The 22,211-nt window shown below is 39.6% G+C and overlaps 1 protein-coding gene across 5 annotated transcripts in view; it reads left to right on the forward strand.

Moving 5' to 3' along the window:
• Nucleotides 1-16,743, forward strand: part of LOC127638150 (serine/threonine-protein kinase WNK1-like) — a 31,103-nt gene extending 14,360 nt beyond the window's left edge. For 3 of the 5 annotated variants that reach the window (XM_052119543.1, XM_052119546.1, XM_052119544.1), the window contains exons 5-25: nt 580-737; nt 1,191-1,279; nt 6,626-6,845; nt 6,997-7,276; nt 7,436-7,566; nt 7,783-7,875; nt 8,002-8,142; nt 9,659-9,729; nt 9,852-9,996; nt 10,292-10,408; nt 10,506-10,616; nt 10,703-10,757; nt 10,872-11,015; nt 11,109-11,887; nt 12,239-12,340; nt 12,423-12,856; nt 13,425-13,621; nt 13,727-13,831; nt 14,430-14,614; nt 14,721-14,993; nt 15,832-16,743. In XM_052119543.1, coding sequence (XP_051975503.1) covers nt 580-737; nt 1,191-1,279; nt 6,626-6,845; nt 6,997-7,276; nt 7,436-7,566; nt 7,783-7,875; nt 8,002-8,142; nt 9,659-9,729; nt 9,852-9,996; nt 10,292-10,408; nt 10,506-10,616; nt 10,703-10,757; nt 10,872-11,015; nt 11,109-11,887; nt 12,239-12,340; nt 12,423-12,856; nt 13,425-13,621; nt 13,727-13,831; nt 14,430-14,614; nt 14,721-14,993; nt 15,832-15,870 — 3,869 coding nt within the window. In that variant the 3' untranslated portion in view covers nt 15,871-16,743. Of the gene's footprint in view, nt 1-579; nt 738-1,190; nt 1,280-6,625; nt 6,846-6,996; nt 7,277-7,435; nt 7,567-7,782; nt 7,876-8,001; nt 8,143-9,658; nt 9,730-9,851; nt 9,997-10,291; nt 10,409-10,505; nt 10,617-10,702; nt 10,758-10,871; nt 11,016-11,108; nt 11,888-12,238; nt 12,341-12,422; nt 12,857-13,424; nt 13,622-13,726; nt 13,832-14,429; nt 14,615-14,720 lie in introns of all 5 variants that reach the window. The other 2 variants (XM_052119547.1, XM_052119548.1) reach the window with 2 other exon arrangements.
• The last annotated feature ends 5,468 nt before the right edge of the window (nt 16,744-22,211 follow it).

Below are 22,211 nucleotides of genomic sequence, written 5' to 3' on the forward strand. Positions count from 1 at the left end.
ACCTGGTGCACAGAACCTAACATTTCATTAAGCTATGGAAAGTAAATTGTTCAGACTTAACATTTTCTCTTCACAGGTTTAACCAAAGGTAGGTGTGAAGAAAAGTCTATTTTTTCCATAGCTAGTGGTTTGGTCTGGTCTTGTCAGTCCCCCTGACTGTGGTTTTCTGTTTTGGCTAACATTTTAGCTTTTATTCCAGTGTGTTTTCATAAATTGAATGCTTAACATACCTTCTTAAATTCAGTCTACCTAGAGTAATTTAGTCAATCCAGTGGTTCTGTACACCAGTTTCATTCTTGTTGCACACACTCCTGCCCTTGAAAGTCTTACATGGAGAAACTTTGGCTTCTTATCATTGCTGTCTAACTAAGGGCAGTTTCCCCTTCCTCCTTTTTTTGTTTTTTTATTTTATATATTTTTTTTACTTTCCCCTTTTTGCTCTCCTTTCCTCTACCCCTCTCTTTTCTCGCAGGTTTTGCCTGAGTGGTCTTCGGCGTCAGCATCATCTTCCTCTAACTTCTTCACAGAGAGGGTGTAATAGGGTACTGAGAGAGTTCTGAACCATTCTTTTAATTTAAGGTACCCCTGAATTCATGGCACCTGAGATGTATGAGGAGAAGTATGACGAGTCGGTGGATGTGTATGCCTTTGGGATGTGTATGCTGGAGATGGCTACTTCTGAGTACCCTTACTCCGAGTGTCAGAATGCGGCTCAGATCTATCGCAGAGTCACCAGCGTAAGTCTTCAACCCACCACAGGAGGGAGAGTGTCCCCACGTATTCATCCTCCCCCTTGTTTGCTGCATTTAGTATTTAAAAAAAAAAAAAAACAACTTTTTGCCCTGTGTGGGGGTGTTTTCTTTCTGCTTTTTTTCCACATGGTGGTAAGTCAGTTTTCTCTCTCTACCATTAAATCCATTAAATATTTTAGACACTGATTATCAGGCCTTTCACGAAAGTACCAATACAATACAGATCATATATGTGTTGTATAATCACAAAGCACATCAGTTCCAAAAACTAAATGACATGGGTCACAAACAGTGGTATGTAGCAGCAGTAATAGATGCTAAATAAAAATAAAAAAGTGGTTTAAAATGAAGAGCTCAGTGAGCCTTGGAAATAGCCAGCCCCTTGTCAAAGCCATCTCCATTCTCTGTATAATTTGATTGTTTCCTATTTGTTTACAGGGTGTGAAGCCTGGCAGTTTTGACAAGGTAGCTATTCCTGAAGTGAAGGAGATCATTGAGGGCTGTATACGTCAGAATAAAGACGAGAGGTAAGCTGATATTGAGCTATAACATAGACATTAGATGCTATTTAATTCGATGCAAACAAAAATGTGACCGTTCAAAAATCTTTTTGTAATTAAAATTTTTATTAAATCTTACAATAATAAAGAAAATAAAAAACATGTATATAAATTAGGGCTGTCGATTTAACGCGTTAATAATATTTACGCAATTAATCGCAGTGCCCCTGGGCCGTAATAAGGAAGATTCCTGAGAAATGCAAGCTTTTAGTACCGCCTGTTTATTCCAGAGGGAAGTAATTGAAATTTCAGCTGTGTGGCAACACACAGTTTATACAGTGAAGAAAACATGTTACTTTCTTGCGTTCAAAACACTTGGAGCGCAAATTAGAACTAAAGGATCTCAAGATGTGTTCTAAGTATTAAACTATATTTAACTTGACACAGTGACCTAAAAATTTATGTTTATGACGCAACGCACCCGAGAAGCTACACAAGCATATCTGAAGCAGGTGTACATTGACGGGCCCTTAAACAAGTCCTCATAATAAATCTCGAACAGATTCACAAATTTACTTGCAAAATGGATTGCTGTGATCTGTATGCCAATGATTGACTTATGTTCAATAATATGGTAGTAAACTATATATATATATATATATATAAAAAATAATCATACTCAACAAAAACTACACTGCTCTCTCCATGCCCCACCTTGAGAGCCCTATATGCAAATAATTACCCCATTTCCCGACAAACAAATCTAAGTTACCTCGTCTTCCCAATGACACCTCTTCAAAAGCCGGCATCTGTGCACCACTCCGGAAATGGGGGCGCACCAGCTGACCTCAAACCCCTCAAAATAATCTGCCTGGTGATCATCACACAGGTCAGAATCCAATTCTCTATGACTGTTCCCCACATCGATGACAGCCCCATTGCCCAAAACTCACAGTCTGGGGCAGAACGAAACCTGAGTGCCAACCACGTCACACACAAAATTCTGTCTCAATATACCACCAAAAAACATGGGCCGTCAGCAGGTGGGTGTGTCTTTAAGACCAAACCTATACAATTGCATAAAACACACCCTTGCACCCTCTCTAGATGCAGACTTAATCCGAGCCCACACTCCCTTCTCCAATACCAAGTTGAAATCTTTCGAATCTTATCTTTTTTAGAAGATAAAGCTCCATCCCCCAGACTCTGAATTAGCAGGGAGTAATACACTGATGCCTCATGACCTTTTCTATAAGCAGTAATCACCACTCCCAGAGTATCTGCCTCTTTAGGGGGGTGTATGTTACTCCCAAAAATAGTACAGAGTATGTGGCGCAGTTGTAAATACCTATAAAACTGAGAACTGAGGATCCCAAAATGTTGAACCAAATTTTCAAAGGATCTCAACACTACACTATCATATAGGTCACAGAGTGTATTAAAATTTCCTGACCAGCAGAAAGGGGATTTATTAATACATAATTTTGGTTTCTGCCATGCTTGAGGCAACATTTAAATAAATGTCTGAGTTAAACACTCTGGACACTTTTGTCCATACCGAGTGCAAATGCAAAATAACAGGGTGTAACTTAACTTCTCTGATTAGTTTGTTAGAAAGGCTTTGCAATGGCAAAATAAGGGCAAGAACTTCTTGTTCAATACCAAACCAGGGAGAGGCTCTCACTGGTGGAAGTGACCAATGAGCCAAATATTCTTAGACCGAATGCATAATAATAAAACTAAATCTTGGGTAGGCCTAGCCCAGCTTTGTCAATCGGCCTATGTAACTTATTTAAATGTAATCCTGGTATGCTTACCATTCCAAATGAAGGACTTCGCTATGCTATCAAATCGCTTGAAATAAGAGAGGAGGCATCTACAGTGAGAAATTGTAGCGGGTAGTTACATTTTGGAATACAATTAATTTTAATTACATTAACCTTCCCAATCATATATAAATGTAATGAAGCCCACCTGTCCGCATCGCTCAAACCTTTTAATTAGGGAATCAAATTTAACTCTAACTAAATCAGACAAATCTGCTGGTAATAAAATGCCCAAATATTTAATACCCTGTTTGGGCCACTGAAATATTCACCCTGCTGGAAAGCCGTTACTGGGCAGTACACTGTCAGAGCCAAAGCTTTGGATTTAGACCAATTAACTCTGTATCCTGAGAATTTAAAGGAATTAATAATTCAGTGGAGGCAAGGCATAGATATACTGGGGTCAGAGACGAATAATAAAATATCATCTGCATAAATCAAAAGCTTATGTGCAACACCTCCCACCACCACCCCTGGAAAATCATCTTCCCTTCTTATCGTGGCTGCTAATGGTTCCAGGGCAAGAACAATAATGGGGAAAGAGGGCAACCCTGCCGGGTGCCCCTATCCTGAGTAAAATAATCTGAAATTAAGCCATTTGTTTGTACCGCCGCTAATGGATGTCTACAAAGTAACTTAATCCATCCAATAAAAGTATTCCCGAACCCATATTTTTTCAAAATCTTAAAAAGATAATACCGCTCTACCAAATCAAATGCCTTTTCAGCATCAAGTGAGATGACAGCGACAGAGTCTGATCATTCACCACTGACCACATATTATTGATGAGACGCCTAATGTTTTCAGAAGAGCTGTGGCCCCAAATAAACCCCACCTGATCTATATGTATAAGAGATGTCATAACTTTATTTAATTGGTTAGCCAACATTTTTGACTATTTTATTGTCAAGCTTATCCAGGGAAATTGGATGGTAACTCTTACACTTGCTTGGATCTTTGTCCTTTTTAATAATCGGACTGATCTGGGCTTGTGTCATGGTTGGCGGAAGCTTTCTTTTCTTTAATGATTCCATATGAACTTCTAACAAAAGTGGAACCAGTTCTGTAGCATAAAATCTAAAAAACTCTGCAGCAAAGCCATCTGGCCCAGAGCCTTGTCTGTAGGCAAGGCCTTAGTTACCTCGCCAAGCTCCTCCAAGGTTATCTCAGAATCAAGTAAATTTTTGGATCCGTTGCCATTTTAGGGATTTCTAATGGTTCCTCAATTTCTAATATCCTCATTGTAGATGAAAACGTGGAACTATTGAGATCAAGATAATAAGGCTTTTAAAGAATTCTGATATCAATGGCTGAGGTAAATATTTCACCACCAGCAGGGAATGGTAGAAAAAGACTGTTTTATATATCTAGCCAAAAGCTTCCCTGCTTTGTACCCCGACTCAATGTATGACTGTCTTGTTCTGAATAACCAAAACTCCACCTTCCGTGACAAAATAGTATTATATCTGTATTTCAATCGGGTCAATTCTCTGAGGCCATCAGATGGCATTCGGCACTTCAGCTCTGCCTCAGCACTTTTAATATTCCCTTCCAATTCCACAAGTTCTCGTGCTTTGGATTTTTTGAGTCATACTGTATGATCCGACCCCTAAGAACAGCTTAAGTTCCTCCCAGGCCATGCCCACAGAGTATACTGAGGACCAGTTGGTCTCCATTTAAACATTGATTTCAGCCTTTAACATTTGTTGAAAATCAGGATTTTACAAAAGGTATAAATTAAAGTGGCAACTATTTGATTTCTTTTTCTCCATATATGACAACACCTTTAAACTCACCAGGGAGTGATCTGAGACTAAGGTGTTTCCAATTGATCAATCAAAAACAGATGATATGAGGGATTTAGATATTAAAAAAAAATCTATTATATAGTAAATGTTATGGACTGATGAAAAAAATTTGCATTCCCTCCCAGATGGGTTTAAAAGTTTCCAAATATTTGTAAGACCAAGATTTTTACACATCCTGTGAAGCGTCAATGTTGCTCTTGGGGTCTTACACACTTTTGCTTAACTATGATCAAGGACTGAATCCATCAAAAGATTAAAGTCTCCTTACAATATTATATCACGAGGGGTGCCAACAGTTTGCAACATCCCTTCAAGATCTATAAAAGACCTGATCATCAGCGTTGGGTACATAAATATTAGCCAAAATCAACATTTGACCCTGAATTTCTGCTAAAACAATAATGACTCTCGCTAATTTATCTTTAATCTGTTTGAGACATTTGAATTGTAGATGCTTTTACTTATCACTTTAATGACTCCCCTGTTCTTACTTGAGCCAGCACTGAAGAAAACAGGTCCACCCCATATCTTCCTAACTTTTTCAGCTTTCTGCAAGGAAAGATGCATTTCTTGAAGAAACACAATATAATATTTCTTACGTTTAAGAAAAAGAGAGACAATCCACTTATTAACTTTTGACATATTAGAATAAATGTATTGTGTGTCAAAAATAAGATTATAAAGGCAAGATTATAAAGAAAGCCTTCCTTTACTCCTCGCCTCCTGTAACACAAGATCTTTATCGGATGATCTCAGAAATTTGGCCAGAATTGATCGGGGCCTGTCTGTCTCCGCAGTTCTGAGAGCTGGGAGTCTGTGAGCTCACTTGATTTCCAGCTTATGGACTGTTATGTCGAGCAGACTCTGGAAGAGCTCGTCTAGGAATTTCATCATATCTCTGCCTTCCTCGTGCTCAGGAATTCCAACAATTCAGTCGTTGTTTCACCGATTACGATTCCCCAAATCCTCCAGGTTTTCCCAAACGCGTTCCAAGTCTATCTTGGTCGCTAGCGGATTAGCAGCTAATTCCCCCTCAGATGACTCCAGATAATCAATGTCCCCGATTCTTGTAACCAACTCTGAGAATTTCGCCTCCATCGCCGTAATCGATCGACATATTACAGCAAGATCCCCATGTGTGCTACGACTTAAGCCAGCATTACAGGCATACTCGCCAGTTGCCACTGCATTTGTCCCCCCCGCACTGTCCAAACTGAGTCCCTGGTTTGCGGGCCTGTCTGAGATATCAGCTTGAGCACGTAAGTGTCTTTTAATATCGCCAGAGCCCAAGGATTTTGAATTCTTTGACATGTTGGCTTCTTAGAACAGTTATGTAGCAGGGTGTATCGAATCTCACCAGTCTGATTAAAAAATTATGAAAAATTAGCACATTCAAAGTACACAGACCTCGTCGTTCAGACTTCCGACCCTCGCATGGCGCCATGCGACTCCAAGTTCAGATATCTTAAGGTCCAAGGTTACATCTATTTTTCAAAACAAAAAATATATTTTTGACCACTGGAAATTCGTGGTATTTTTATTGACTGAACAGTCAGCATCCAGATACACAGCAGTATGACATATTGAAGGGACTGTATGTCTATCCCTCACAGCCTTGTTTTTTATTAGCTTCAAATTAAATCGGCAGTGTTGTTACAACACAATTCATTGTTTGTTTGTTTGATTCAGAAATGTAAATTTAGTATACTTAATCAGTTTTTCTCCTTTTTCCTTTATAGGTATTGCATCAAAGACCTCCTGAGCCATGCCTTTTTCCAGGAGGAGACTGGGGTTCGTGTAGAATTGGCAGAGGAGGATGATGGAGAGCTGGTGGCCATAAAGCTTTTGCTGCGCATTGAAGATGTAAAGAAGCTTAAAGGAAAATACAAGGAAAATGAAGCCATTGAGTTTTCCTTTGACCTGAGCAAAGACGTCCCAGATGATGTTGCCCAAGAAATGGTAAAGATGCTTCAATTTCTGTTCTTTTTGTATCGCTCACATTGTTTTAATATTCAGTTAGTTAACCTGTAGCCTTCCATGTTATTGTCAATGGAATTAATGTTGGCTGGTTGTCTTAAGGCCTTCATTAGGAGTAATCTTTTTTCTGTAGGTCGTTTCAGGCTATGTGTGCGAGGGTGACCATAAAACCATTGCAAAATCTATAAAGGACAGAGTTTCCCTGATATGCCGTAAAAGAGAGCAGAGAAAACTGGTAAGAGAGGAACAGGAAAAGAGGAAGATGGAGCAGAAAGGACTCGAGGCTCCGAGTGAAACCCAACAACCTGGACCGCATGCTCATGCCAATCCCCCTGCTCCCGCTCTGGCCCCAGTCATCATGGAGTCTGAGGAATCAGAGGCTGACCAGCAGCTGCAACAGCCTGGAGCATCCAGTTAGTTGTCTAAAAATATTGTGGCTTTGCCTTGCCTCTGTTTTCTGCTCTGTCTGGGCAGTATTTTCAGAATCGTGTAAACTGTCATGCATTTGTATAGGAATTCACAACCAAAAACATCTAGTGCCTTCTTTGACACAACTTCTAATTGTCTCACAGCTGTGGGTTTTGTGGACCCTCAAGGTTCAGGGATTGTTCCTGAGTCTCAGCCTGTTCAGGCAGGTGTGTCTTTCAGCTCTGTACAGCCTGATCCGCAGCCAAAGCACACCATGACCCATCCTCAAAGCATGGTGAGCCATTCTCTCTCATTTTATTAGTTTAACCTGCATGCAGTTTAACAAGAAAACAGTGGCTCAATTCCAAAATCAAGTGTCTGTCTACTATCGCAGTAGCCTTCAGTTGCTGCATCTTAACAAAATGGAATCTCTGATGACACTAGAACTGAAGACACAAGACTAATTTCTTTGCTTTCCTCTGTTACCTGCTAAATTCCTCTTCCTCATCAGTCACATCCCCAAGCACAAGCTCCTCTGCAGCAGGTCAGCAGTGCTTCGACCATAGGCCCTATCCCCCAGAATGGATCTGCGGCCCCACCACAGGTATACTTCATATGATCCATAACATAGATGACAAGAAACACCATGAACCTGGTTATGTATATATGCATTGTTTGTAACCAGAGTTACATAAGCACTTTTGGAAAAATACATGAACTCTCCACTTAGGTAATGGAACAGCCACCCTCTCTGCCCCCTGCTGTTCAGCCTACTGTCTCCCTGCAGTACCATCAGCCACCTCAGGATGGCAGTATTCCCCCTCAGACCGTCATTCCACCTCAAACACTGCAGGGGCCTCATGTCTTGCAGGTACTGTATCAGTAGTGCCATCTGGTGGCTGTCAGATTTATTTACTGCCATAGTATGCACCTGCATGTTGAATGATGACTGTTCTGTGCTTTCCACACAACATCCTGTCATTTTGTAGCATTCTTGCAATCTTAATATTTTTCTTGGATTTTGTGGTTTCTTTTGATTGTATGCACACTAATGTCACTGTTCTTTACTTCTCCATCTCTCTCTTGCATGCTGCTCTTATATGCACATCAGACATGGGCATGCCAACTCAGCCCACCTATTTTTTCACCACCTCCAAATGCTGAACAGCTCTATTTTCTATATCAGGCTTGTCAGGTACTAGCTGTGCCTAAGACTGTGGTGTGTGAATTAGTGGGTGACTGATATGGGTTTTGTAGGAAATAAGCTGGTAATTGGGTGATATAGTGTCAATATATATATATACATAAATACAGTGTAATGATGGCAACTGTGAAGTACACAAAATTGCTGAAATTAGATTAACACCTACTTAGTATTTGCTCAAAGTTTACTTAAATGTTTATTGTCCTTTACAAGAATTTTAGATCTTAGAACTGTCTAAAGGAGGAGCAACCACTTTTGTTAATCAGCCAAGTGGGCAGTGTGTTCAGCTGATTCTGAACACCAATTATCATTATACATATCCATTATATCAGCTATTCGGTACCCTCCTTTCTAGAGATTGTTATCCGTCGATCACTAGTCTGAATCCCAGTTTTTTTTCCCCCTCAAGTCTTGTTTCTGTGTTCCTGACTTCAGAGTAACCGCAAACCAAACCAAGGCCCATAGCTGCGTCCAAAAATTGCATAACGTCAGAGTATGTACTGTTTTTGATAAAAGACGCAATTCTCAGTCGGTAAAACAGTATGTTCTTTAGATATGCATGCGATAGTATGAATTGATTACGGACATACTTCATCCAGGAACGTGGGCATTGTCCTGTGACGTGAATAAATAAGTATAATTACAACCGCGATAACAGTCTTCTCTGGTTTTAAACAAGCACCATTTAAGGAATAACTTTCTTGGTGTGTATGTATATATATATATATATATATATATATATATATATATATATATATATATACATACACACCAAGAAAGTTCGCTACAGTTGGGTAAAAAAATATATATATCGCTTACAGTTGGGGAAAAAAAACGTCCAACTCGCAGTTCTCTGCCGTTGTTTTTTTTTATTTTTTTTTATTCAGCGTTTGAACATGACGTGTCCTAAACGTGTCCTAATTAAGGCATTATTGCATAGGAAATTTTCTAGTCTAACCACACTTCAGAATCTCACTGAATCCCATTCAACCAATTCTTGGTTACTGTTTTATAAATACTGAGGATTCGGATATACTACTCCATTTGTTTACTGTTTTTGGCATACTATATGTATATGGTAGGGTAGTATAGATATTAGGATGCAGCTCATGTCTTCCCTGTGAACGTGTATTGTAGGAGTGTGTGATTGAAAGTTTCTCTTCTTCTGTCGATTCTCTGACAGCCACCTCTAAGCGTATGTCAGCTGCTGGCACCAGAGCAGACACAACCTCTGGTTCCAGCCTCCACAGAGAGGTATATTTTAATTTTATTTTTATAGATTTCTAGAATAGATTTATATGTATTGATATTAACCTTCCATTATTAACAATATGGAGAACGTTGACCAATGGATGGTGTTTTGTGTTTGCTCTCAGTGGTCACTCAGATGCTGCGTCTGGTCTGAGTGATGGGAACGAGGGCAGGCACGAGGGGCATTCCATTAAACAACCCCTAAGGCGTTCTGTACGCAGCCGATCACGTCACGAAAAGATGGCCAAGGCCAAGCTCAATGTGCTCAATGTAAGAGTTCCATTCAAGTCAAATTTAATTTGTTGTTGGTGGTACCTAGTATCACTTTACATTATAGTGTACATGTTACTATATTAATAACCCATGAACATAATATTATTATCTATGTGTAACTAAATGCACAAAATAATTAAACTTGGATGAGCAGTTTTTGAAGTGAGTTCTTTATAAGTAAAAAATTGGATATAGGATTTTCAATATCAACAATATAATTTGATATTGTTTCACAGTGATAAAGAAGTTAATACATTTATGTGTACATTTGTGTATTTGTATTTTTTTGTAGATTTCTAATATTGGTGACAGAGTGGCTGAATGCCAGCTGGAAACCCACAACAGGAAGATGGTCACATTCAAATTTGATTTGGATGGAGATAATCCTGTAGAAATTGCTGAAATTATGGTAAACATTTATTTTGGTTTGGGTCATCTTTAGAACATTGGAGGACTTGGAACATACTCGTATGGTTTGTGTGTAACTTTGCTCATTATTGTGTTAGGTCAAAAGTGATTTTATCCGCGAGAGTGAGCGGGAGTCCTTCGTAGAGCAGGTTGAAGAGGTCATTCAAATGGCAGATCGGTTAGGAAAAGCTAAAAAAAATAGCCAACAGGTATGAACAAAGATTTCATAAGACCCAAGATTACATATAATAAATGAGGACCACCAATAAAATTCAATAAAAACTTGTCACTTTAGGTGATCAATAATTTGGGCCAGCAAATACCTGAAATTTCAACATCTATTGTGCCTGGTAAGTGTAACTGTAGTGATGGGCTTTAAAAAAAATTACCCACCCCATCATTTAATTTGCAGTCATTAATATTGCTTATCAATATTTTTATTTATTATTGATGTTACTGTTTAGAAGGCGTGCCACCTAGCATGGCAGCTCAAGTTGTACATTCAGCAGGCCGACGCTTCATAGTAAGCCCAGTACCAGAAGCACGACTTCGGGAACCATTCTTTGGGCCTCCTTCTGCCAACACATCTTTTGAAGACTCTGCACCAGGTCTGATCATAATAATAATGTGCTTGCATATATTTTTAATCATTATAATATTTTTATTTTAGAAATATATTCATATTATCCTTCCATTCTTAGTTCCACTGTCCGATCCAACATCAGCCAACAGTGTTCAGCAGAACCAAGCCAACTTGGCCCAGAGTTCTACCCAGATTTCTGTGATACCAGCCACACCTGGAGGTCTTGCCCCAGATACCTGTAATCCACCTACTTCTCAGTCTTTGTACCAGAGTCCTGCTCCAGCAGCCTCTACGACTCTGGCAGCTGTCACCACTCAAGGTTCCACTCCTCCGCTTGCCAATCAGCAAACCAGTACAGGGAGGATGTCTCCCTCCCCAGCTGAGTTAACACCCCAGCGTCGATTATCACTTCCCAGCCCTTCTGCACCTTACCAGAGTCCCCAAACAGTTGTGGGTCTGCAGGTTGAGAGCAATAGCTTGATGGTCCAAACTAATGGTGACCAAACTCTAGCCTCCATCGATCAGGTGCAAGTCACCACCTCAACTGTCCCCATAGTGCAGCCAGCTGCAGTGGGAGAGAGTGAAAGTGATTCCCAAGGAAAGCCCCCTGGTATTGAGGACATTCATGCTTTGGACCAGAAGCTGCGTTCCCTTTTCAAGGACTCCTCACAGAGCTCCTCCACTCAACCTGATGGATCTGGAGAGACTGCTCCAACATCTTCACCACCCAACACTATCAGCACAAATGCTCCTAGCTTAGTCTCTGTGCCTCCTAGTTTGTCTCTCAGCTCAAGTGGGCAATTTGCACCTGGTGCTTTTGCTTCTATTGGCCAGGCAGGAACTCCTACAAGCTGTGCCCAGACACCATCTGCAGAGCCTTCCCCACAAAGGCAACAGGTGGGCGAAGTTGTTAATTCAGTGTCGGGAATAGTATTTATACATTTTATTTGCTTTTTCACCAATTGATTAGAATAAATATACCATATTCTACATTGGCCTGGATAACTAAGTCTTCATAGACTTTTTTTTTTTTACTATGGAAAACGAGGAAATATCACGGAATTTTAAAACTGTGATTTCCAGGCTTGGAAAAGTCATGGAAATTTTATATAATTTTAAAGTCATGGAATTGTTAATAGTGAATGTTCGTAGTAATGCTGTGATCTAAATATTTCTCCAGCATATTAGACTAGAAAAGTCATGAAAATTCATTCTCTTCTTTTTACTCTCTATGTCCTGTTTTTGAAGACCTCTGTGGCTGTAAATCAACCAGATGGACAAACCAACGCAGAGGAAAAGCATATAGCCACATCACCACCAGACAAAGGTTTCAGACTTGGCCGATTTCAGGTAGCCTTCCAGAACTAAATTAAAATGTGTCTTATATTTTTGCACATCAAATTTATACATATCCCACTCAATCTAAATTTAGGTTTCTGTGGCCAGCGATCAAGACCCAGTCTGTGCTCCTCCAGATTCAGCAGTTGTAAACTCATCTTCCTCCATCACTCCCTCTTCGATATCCTCATCTACCTCCTCCTCAACTTCATCAATCTCTAGCCCTGAAAACACTGTTCATAAATCTCAAACCCTGCCCTGGGCCAGTTCTAATTCCATCCCAGGTACCTCTACAGTTGGCCGCTTTCAGGTGACCTCCAACACTGACATCAAAGTGGGCCGCTTCTCCGTGACTCCAGCAGACGGGAGGATTTCCTCTGTGAGCTCTGTTGATGGACAGGCCACCACTAAAGATTCGAAGATGACATATTCAAGCATGTCCATCACAAATCACTACCTTAGCAGTGATAACGACTCTGAACCAGAGGATGAGGGCTTTAAAGAAGAGATGAACAAGCTCAGGGAGAGGTATCCCTGACATTTGCGTTGTTATAAAGCTTTTTTCAATTAACTTATCCATTTATGTAAAGGCTATACTTTGTTTTTACTCGTGCTGTTCCATCTGGCACACACAGTCGAGTGTGGTAAAATGTATACACTTTTTTTTACAGAAGTGTTTGACACGTGCACTACAAATGATTTGTAATAGTCTTTTAGTATTGTCAACGCCAGATGCACGTGCAGACGACACTGACCATGTTTGTAGTGTGCAAAAGTGTGCAACAAAATTTGCGTTGCATGTAAAAAGTATACTTTGGCCTTTAGTCTCAAATAGGTTTTTTTTGTACAACAATTTTAATATTTAATCTGTGGTAAGCATTACTTGAAGAGGCTTGATACATAAATTACACACAGCCATACCTTAAACATGAATTAAAAAAAAATTGTGTGCTTTAAAAACATAAGTGGCTACATAAGGACTACAATGGCTTTCACATTTAGAACTACAACTGAATAGGTCTATATATAGAAAAGGTGATTACCAAATTATCTTCTGTCAATGGCTCATGAATCTACCTTTTGTTTCTCTTTGCAGGCATATTGCTGAGATCCAGACTTTACATAATAAACAGAAAAAAGAGATTGAAGAACTGTTTAGACGTTTGGGCAAAACCCCGCCCTCTGTGGTTGTTCCTCCAACAGTGGCCATAGCAGGAAGCAGGCGGAGACCAACTAAGGGCAAAGGAAATAAATCAAACCGTAGTGGCATTCTGGCCAGTTCTCTTCAACAAGGTATCAGAGCTCATTGATTTACCTCTTACTATAACATCCTGTTCTGGCCTGGTGAACAATCTGTGTGAAACAGTTTTTTTTATAAATGTTTCTGATTTTGTTTAGGGAACAAACAATCTGCACAGAGTGGTCTAAGTTCAGTCAACCTGTCCGCTGCTTGGAAGGCTTCAACTTCTGAAACTGTATCAAGCTCATATGTTCATACACAAGGTTTGACTTTTATCATTATAGATAGATAGGAATAGTCTGGGTCCAATACAAGATGAGCTCAATGCTGTCGATTGAGCTTAACTTGTATTGAACCCAGAATATTTCTTTGAAGTATTTAAGGGTTTCCAAAATGCATTTTTTTTTGTTTTGTGCTGTCAGTCAATTGCACATTTTATTACCAATTAATTGCATATTTTTGTAGTTAATCATGATTATCACAGATTTTGAAAGCGCTTAAATTTAAAACTATATATACTTGTCAAAATGCATTTATTTCAATCTTGGGAAAGACATAAAACAATATGTATCAATATAATGCTTTATTTTTTATTTATTTTTTCTCCCCAATTTGGAATGCCCAATTCCCAGTGTGCTCTAAGTCCTCATGGTGGCGTAGTGACTCAATCTCAGTAGGACGAATCTCAGTCGCCTCAGCGTCTGAGACCGACAAGCCGTGCATCTTATCACGTGGCTTGTTGAGCACGTTAATGCAGAGACATAGCTCGTGTGTAGGCTTCACGCTATTCTCCGCGGCATCCACACACAACTTGCCATGTGCAAAATTACCGTAATCAATAAATTTTATTGTAAACTGTAGGGACCACAAGTCCAGAAAGAGCAGAGAATGGACAGAACCAGGACCAAACACCTGCTACTAATCTGCCACGCAAAGGCACATTTACAGATGACCTCCATCAGTTGGTTGATAACTGGGCCAGGGATGCCAAGAACAAGATGCCACATGTCAAGAAAGGCTCCAAGAAAAATTCACTTTCCCATGGTGTATGTTAACTTTCCATTCCAAACATGCTTTATTAATTTGTGCTATAGATTATCAACAGTTTGTGTATTAAATTGGTTATAATCTTAAGTGAACTCTTTTCCTTAGATGATGCCACGTAAATACTCTGCACCAGGTCAGCTCTGCTCCATTGGTGGCCACATGCCATCAAACCTCTCAACAGAACACAAGGGTTCACTGTGTTTGAACAGTCCACAGTTTGGCTTCCCCAGTCCCACATACAGCACGCCACAGTGGACTCGGGTGGGCCTGCTGGAGTCTGCAGCTCCCACTGCAGGGCTACAGCAGGGCTTCCTCATACCCTCAGGAGTCCACAAATCCGGAAACAGCTGTGGGTCAACAAATCTACGGACCACTCAGGCAAGCTGAAACAACTGTGGAAGAGTTGGGATAAGTAAAGGGACAGGCTGTGCCTCATGAGGTTGAGATTTTAAGGTGGTTTCCAAGGGGCTAGTCCTTTGACATCCCCAAACAGTGGCATGATTCATATATGATTTGACTTTAGAATCCTACTAAACCTGCTATTTTAAAGGGTTGATTTAAACATTGGAATGAGATTTTTGGACTGATAGATGAATGTGTACATTTAGACAACAAGGGATGGAAGGGGTTAGACTGGTTTATATTCTTGTTAGCCTTGCATCCTACGGTATGGATGCTGTCTTTATTGTAATAAAATAAAATTCATTGGTGTAACCAGTGAACTACAGTGCTGCAAAATATATCCAGCTTGGCATCTGAAGTTTACCTTAATACAAGAGATACTGACTTGAATAAATGGGTGCTGACAATGTTTGTCCTACATGCATGAGTTTAGAATGTTGGGAAGATGGGTAAAGAAGGTAGCGATGCTGGGGAAAAAAATATATATATAGATATATATATATATTTTATTTTTTTTTTTCATTGGTAGACAGCATCTTTGAAAAATGTCTGGCAAGTATTAGGGGTTCTCTCTTTACTTTAAAATATACTTAATTTTCAAAAAAGGTTGGAGTAGAAAGGACAAAGATATACAATTGAGGAAGGTTAAAGCAGGGTTTTATAGCTCTTCATACTTAAACATATTTCATAGCATTATTCATTTGTGATTTTTTTATATAATTTATGATCAACTTATTAATAAAATACTGTGCATCTTAGACTCTCACCACTACCCCTTTTCAGTTTTCTTTTTTTTTTTTTTTTTTTTATCTAGGTGGATGGAGAGCTTTATTTGGTTATGGGTGGTCCTTGAAGGTGGGCATCCTATCAGCCACTATTAATGAAAGCATAATTCATCATATCACAATGTCGCTTTCATTTTGAATGAAGCTAGCCTTAAACCACAGGATAATGTTTTCCCTTGACTGTCTTACAAAAATGCATATCCCATGCAAACCTACCTGTAGAGGTTAAAGAAATTGTAATTGCATTCACTTGATTTTGGCCATTGTAACCAAAATAGGATGCATGTTCTAATTTTATCCATAGAAAAAGTGTTGTGTTCAGATATTCAACATGCTGCATTTTCAAATACAGCAAGAAAGGAAGTACAGTATTAAGCTACAGCACCAATTTGTCTTCATGTTTTTGTATCTGTCCCCCAAAATACAATTTTCCTGAAGCCACACATTGAGTGCCAATCGTTTTGCAGAAGTGACTTCCTCTCACCTCTGAAATGATCCACTTGACTTCTCTAGAGAAGGTATTTGTTACTGCAGTGCAGAATATGCAGTTTAAAGGTTATCAGACTGGGGAGGTTTACTTGTTACTTTTGATACTTGAGTGCACTGATCTGTCTGTCTGTGAATCCTCTTTAATTGACCAGAAAGTGAAACTGTTAAAATACCACTAATAATCACAAGCATACACCCCTGTTGTCAGTCACATTATTAATTCTGAAAACTGCATGTTTTCACCCACTTCTCACACCTGTTTCTATAGAAAAATGGTATTAAATGTATGTGGTCAAGAGGGGGGGAAATAAATTGCTGCTGATGTGTTTAATTATTTTCAGCCCAGGGTCTTGGTGACTGATTTTGTTTATTGGTCTTGTTAAAAAACAAAAAAATTATAATAAAAAAAAAAAATGTATGTATTCAAAGGTGTAATAAAACACTTTTTTTTTTTTTTTACTTTTTCCTCATTGTATATTTCTTATAAAATGAATATTTAGGGTTCAATTCAATTGCCACAAAAATTATTTTCACTTACATTTGAAGTGAATGGAGCCAGTCTATAAAAGCTAAAATACACCCCATTTAAAATTTATAGCCACAAGGCATAAACATTATGTATTTTATAACTGTATCTCTTTATAGAGCCAATATTACAACTAAACTCTAGAATTTTGGTATTGGATATTACATTTACACAGATAAGCTTATTAATACATTTTATCGCTAAAATCATGTTTACACATGTTGCATATTATGACTATACATTTGAAATGATGAGTATATTAATGTTTAAGGACGGGCCCCATTCACTTCTATTGAAATGCCTTACTGTAAGTTTTTTTTTTTTTTTTTTATGGTAACATTATGCCACAAATGCTGTTGATTGAGCTTATCTTGCAACTGACCAATAACTAGACATTCAAAGTATAACAAATTTGTTGTACTACAAACATAAGCTCCATCAGTCAAAAACTAATATTGTGACATTTTTTTAGTTTTACATGTACAAAATTGAATAGCAAAAAGAAAATAAGTTGTGTCCATTCTTTGTTCCTTCACCATCTGGTCTTGTCTGTGTGGGCTCTGCTGTCCACCTTAACAATTAAAATAACATTTATCAATGTCCACATTAAACAAGAAGCTAAAGATTCGTATGGAAGATAAAATGTTATTCTGTTTAATGGACAACCAATGTCAACAAGCACAGGCTGGATATAGAATTAAGGACTACAGGCTGCAAGCTATGATAGTGCCAAGTTACTGGCTATTTATATTGGGGATGTGTGATGTATGCATGAGTGAAGAGGCAAAACCAGAGCTGGGCATGCCCTTGCAAATGAGCAAGCATACACTTGCCTTATTCCAAAGATTCTGAATGACTGCGTATTTATTTTGAGAATGATCTTCCCTCCTCCCATTGATGATCTGAATTGGTCATATCCTCACTGGCCTTGAGGAACAACATGCCCCTGAGGTTAAGCTGGTGGTCTCGGGTATTTGGCTCTCTGAGAGGTCTTGATGCGTGTCGTCATTTTGTGTTGGGTCGGTGTGTTGGTACAAGAAGTTCCGAAGAGCTTCCTGCCGGATCATCAAGCATATCAATGCCATCTAGAGTAAAGTCCCATATTTCTGGGTCATCTAAGGGAGAAGAAAGAAATGTTTGCATACATATCTTCTGGCCTTGTTCAGTTGACATACATGCTCTGTTTACCATTAAAGGAATAGAAAGTTAAGTTCATTCGACAGCATTTGCAGCATAATGTTGCTTACCACAACAATTTATTTTTATTTAATTTTGAAAGAAATGCAGAAATCTGGGTTAAAGTGAGGCATTTAAAATGGAAGGGAATAGGACCAATCCATAATTATTTAAATATGCACTGTTTAAAAATGGTAGCCACAAGACATAAACGACATGCGTTTTAACATGATTTAAGTGTGATAAAATTGTTTGCTAATATTACTGGTGTAAAGTTAAATGCAATTTTACAACTTCACTGCCGTTACAACTATGCATTACAGCTCAAATAACACTTCAAGTTTTAACAGAAGAATTCATGTAAGTGATTTTATAATTCAGCTTTTCATTTCTGTCTTTAAACCCTCTGAAAATTGGCCCCATTCACTTCCATAGTAAGTGCCTCACTGTAACCTCCATTTTGCTTTGTTTAAAGAAAAGGAGGGATGAGTCGAAAGAGCTTGACTGGCCTGCACAAAGCCCAGACCTAAACCCAGTCAAACACATCATGTTTAAACATATATTGTAAAGGTTTCCCAGAAGAGTGTGAGCTGTTAAGGAGAACCAATTCATGCAAATTGTTTTCAAATGAAATACTCAAGCAAATGTGGGTGTGGTTTTTGGGTGTCCATGTCCATTGTGCTCATAGTTTATTTCACTATATTAGAGAGACCTATTAAGCCACCCAGTATTTATTATCACCGTCCAATCAGTGGCAGTGCAGATATTATCTTTTTTATATCATATGTTCCACAAGTCACATAGCCTTGTCTTTCCTAAAAATACTCCTTACCAGCCAGACACCCTCCTTCTTAGTCATCACCAGGTGTCCGGTTGGAGTAGTGTGGTTAACTGGACCTACAGCCTGGCCTAAATATATAAACCCATCAATGGAGATTGCAATAAAACTGACACTCCTCCGGGACAAGGCTTAAACCTTTTATACTCATGGCAACCCCATTACACTTTGGCCTACCGTGCTAAATGTTTCAGTCGCACCTTGCTTTGGATGCAGCATCTGCCCTGTGGAAGGATTTGAATGTGGAGTTTCCTGCTGTGGTTGTCCCTGTAGCAGCTTCAAAGCCTCCATTTCCTGTCCGAACTTTTGCTGCAGCTGCTGCTGTCTCAGCTTCCTCTGTTGTGGACAGATGAGGACAGGTCAGCCATGTCAGCTGCTGACCTAAGAACATGGAGAGAAGCAAATATATCAAAAGTGAAGCTGACTAACTAGTGTTTTACCTTAATGTGGAATTACACCCTAATGTTCTGTTTGGGATCTGAAAACCCCAAATCTATTTTATTAGCTTGAAAAAAATTGTACTCGACATTTAAAAGAATATTCCGGGTTCAATACAAGTTAAGATCAATCGACAGCATTTGTGGCACAATGTTGGCCCCATTCACTTCCATTGTAAGAGCCTCAATTTAACCGCTTTTATTTAACATATTTTGCCACAAATTATGTTGATTGAGCTTAACTTATTTGTATGAAAGCACCATATCAATTCTATCACCTTGAGGTGTTATTGGGCCTATTTTCAACTTCCCAGATTGAAGGACAGTTCAACACCACCGAATCTAGAATGTGGCAGGAAATAAATATCATCATGGACTTCAAAGGGAATAAAACTGTGAACACCGCTGCCTCTCTCCTGGATGAGCTAAATACTTATAATGATCATTTAGAGGGAAATTACTCTTGTGGCCGAAGCTACAGATGTTAGTTGACTCTCCATCTCTGTAGCAGATGTAACCCAATCCTTCCGACATGTGAATATCCATAAAGCCGTGTCCAGACAGCATTCCGGGCCACATCATCAGAGTGTGCGCGAACCAACTAGCTGGTATTTTTACTGACATTTTCAACCTTTCCCTCTCTTTGACTGTACTCCCCACGTGCTTTAAAACGTCCATCATTGTGCCTGTACCAAAGCAATCCAAAATCACTTGCTTAAATGACTGCCGTCCTGTTGCTCTGACCCCCATCATCAGCAAATGCTTTGAGAGACTAATCAGAGATTACATCTGCTCTGTGCTGCCCACCTCACTGGACCCACTGTAGTTTGCTTACCGCAACAACCGCTCCACTGATGATGCCATTGCATCTACAATACACACTGCTCTCTCCCACCTGGAAAAAAGGAACACATGTGAGAATGATGTTTGTAGGCTACAGCTCTGCATTCAACACTATAGTGCCCTCCAAGCTTGATGAGAAACTCTGGGCTCTAGGCTTAAACAGCTCACTGTGCAGCTGGATCCTGGACTTCCTGTCAGGCAGACGTCAGGTGGTTAGAATTGGCAGCAACATCTCCTCATCTCTGACCCTCAACACTGGAGCCCCGCAGGACTGTGTTCTTGGCTCACTCCTGTATTACCTATACACACATGACTGTGTGGCAACACATAGCACCAATGTCATCATTAAGTTTGCTGATGATATGACATGGTAGGTCTGATCACTGACAATGATGAAACAGCCTACAGAGAAGAGGTGCACACTCTGACATGCTGGTGTCAGGAGCACATCCTCTCCCTCAATTTCAGTAAGACCAAGGAGCTAGTGGTGGACTTCAAGAGAAAAGACAGAGAACACAGCCCCATCACCATTAATGGAGCACCGGTGGAGAGAGTCAGCAACTTCAAGTTCCTCGGTGTCCACATTACTGAGAAACTCACGTGGTCCGTCCACACTGAAGCCATTGTGAAGAAGGCTCACCAGCACCTCTTCTTCCTAACACTGCTGAGGAAGTTTGGAATGAACCATCACATCAGCACACGGTTCTACACCAGCACTGTAGAGAGCACCTTGACTGGCTGCATCACTGCCTAGTACGTCAACAGCACAGCGCTCAACCACAAAGCCCTGCAAAGGGTGGTGCGAACTGCCAGACACATCATCGGAGGTGAGCTTCCCTCCCTCCAGTACATCTATATCAGGTGGTGTGTGAAAAAGCTTGGAGGATCATCAGAGACTCCAGCCCCCAAAGCCATGGGCTGCTCTCACTGCTTCCATCAGGGAGGCGGTATCGCAGCATCAGGACCCGCACCAGCCGACTTCATGACAGCTTCTTACCCCAAGCAATCAGACTTTTGAACTCTTGATCTCTCATGATCAATATACATCAGTACTGCACTTTATTAATCTTAATAAAGTTTGCTGTCCATTTCTGCATATGCTCCCCATTTGTGGTCCATTTTGCATAACCCGGCGGCTCAATTTAGCTTATCGTGGCCCATTCGGCCCATTTCGCAGCTGACCCACCGGCCCGGTAGGTACTCCCGATGGCCAGTCTGCCCCTGAACTTGAGTCAGCCCATCGGGAAAATGCCCGGTATGCCAGATTACCAGTCCAGCCCTGCCATGTTTGGAAGTACCTGGATTTCTGGATTGATTACTCAATTGACAGGTTATATTGTAAACCACCAATAATCAATCATCGATTTTTCATATCGCCATTTTCAGGCTTACAGTTTCAAGAAAAAGTTTGTGAACCCTTTGGAATTACCTGGACTTCTCAGAAAATGTGGTCTAATCTTCTTCTATCTCACAATAATAAACACACATAAAAACAAATCTGACTAAATTAATAATACAAGCCGTTGAACTTTTAAACTTTTTATTGAAGACTGAGTAATCATTCACAGTTTAGGCTGGAAAAAGAAAGTGAACACTTGAATTTAGTAACTTGTAGATCCTCATTTAGCAGCAACAACCTCCACCAAACATTTCCTGTAGCTGCTTATAAGACTTGCACAATGTTGGAGGATGAATTTAGGACCACTTTTTCCTACAAACTTATTTCAGTTTATCAATATTTCTGGGCTGTCTTGATTCCATAGCCGTTTTAAAGAGATAGTTCATCCAAAAATGAAAATGTACTCACCCTCATGCCATCCCAGATGTGTATGAATTTCTTTTTAGAATAATATCTTATATCTGTAGGTCCACACAATGCAAGTAAATGGTGGTCAGAACTCTAAAAAGGAAAAATAAATAAATCATAAAACATAAAAGTAATCAGTAAGACTCCAGTGGCTCGGTGAGAACAAACCAAAATCGAACTTGTTTTTCACTGACATCTTGTCTTTGCAATCTCTAGGCATGATCATGATTTCAAACACAATTACATTTCCTATAGTGCCATTTAGTGCTCTACGCATACGTCAAGTGCTAGGA

Source organism: Xyrauchen texanus, chromosome 46 (genome assembly GCF_025860055.1).
Source record: "Xyrauchen texanus isolate HMW12.3.18 chromosome 46, RBS_HiC_50CHRs, whole genome shotgun sequence".
NCBI lineage: Eukaryota > Metazoa > Chordata > Actinopteri > Cypriniformes > Catostomidae > Xyrauchen > Xyrauchen texanus.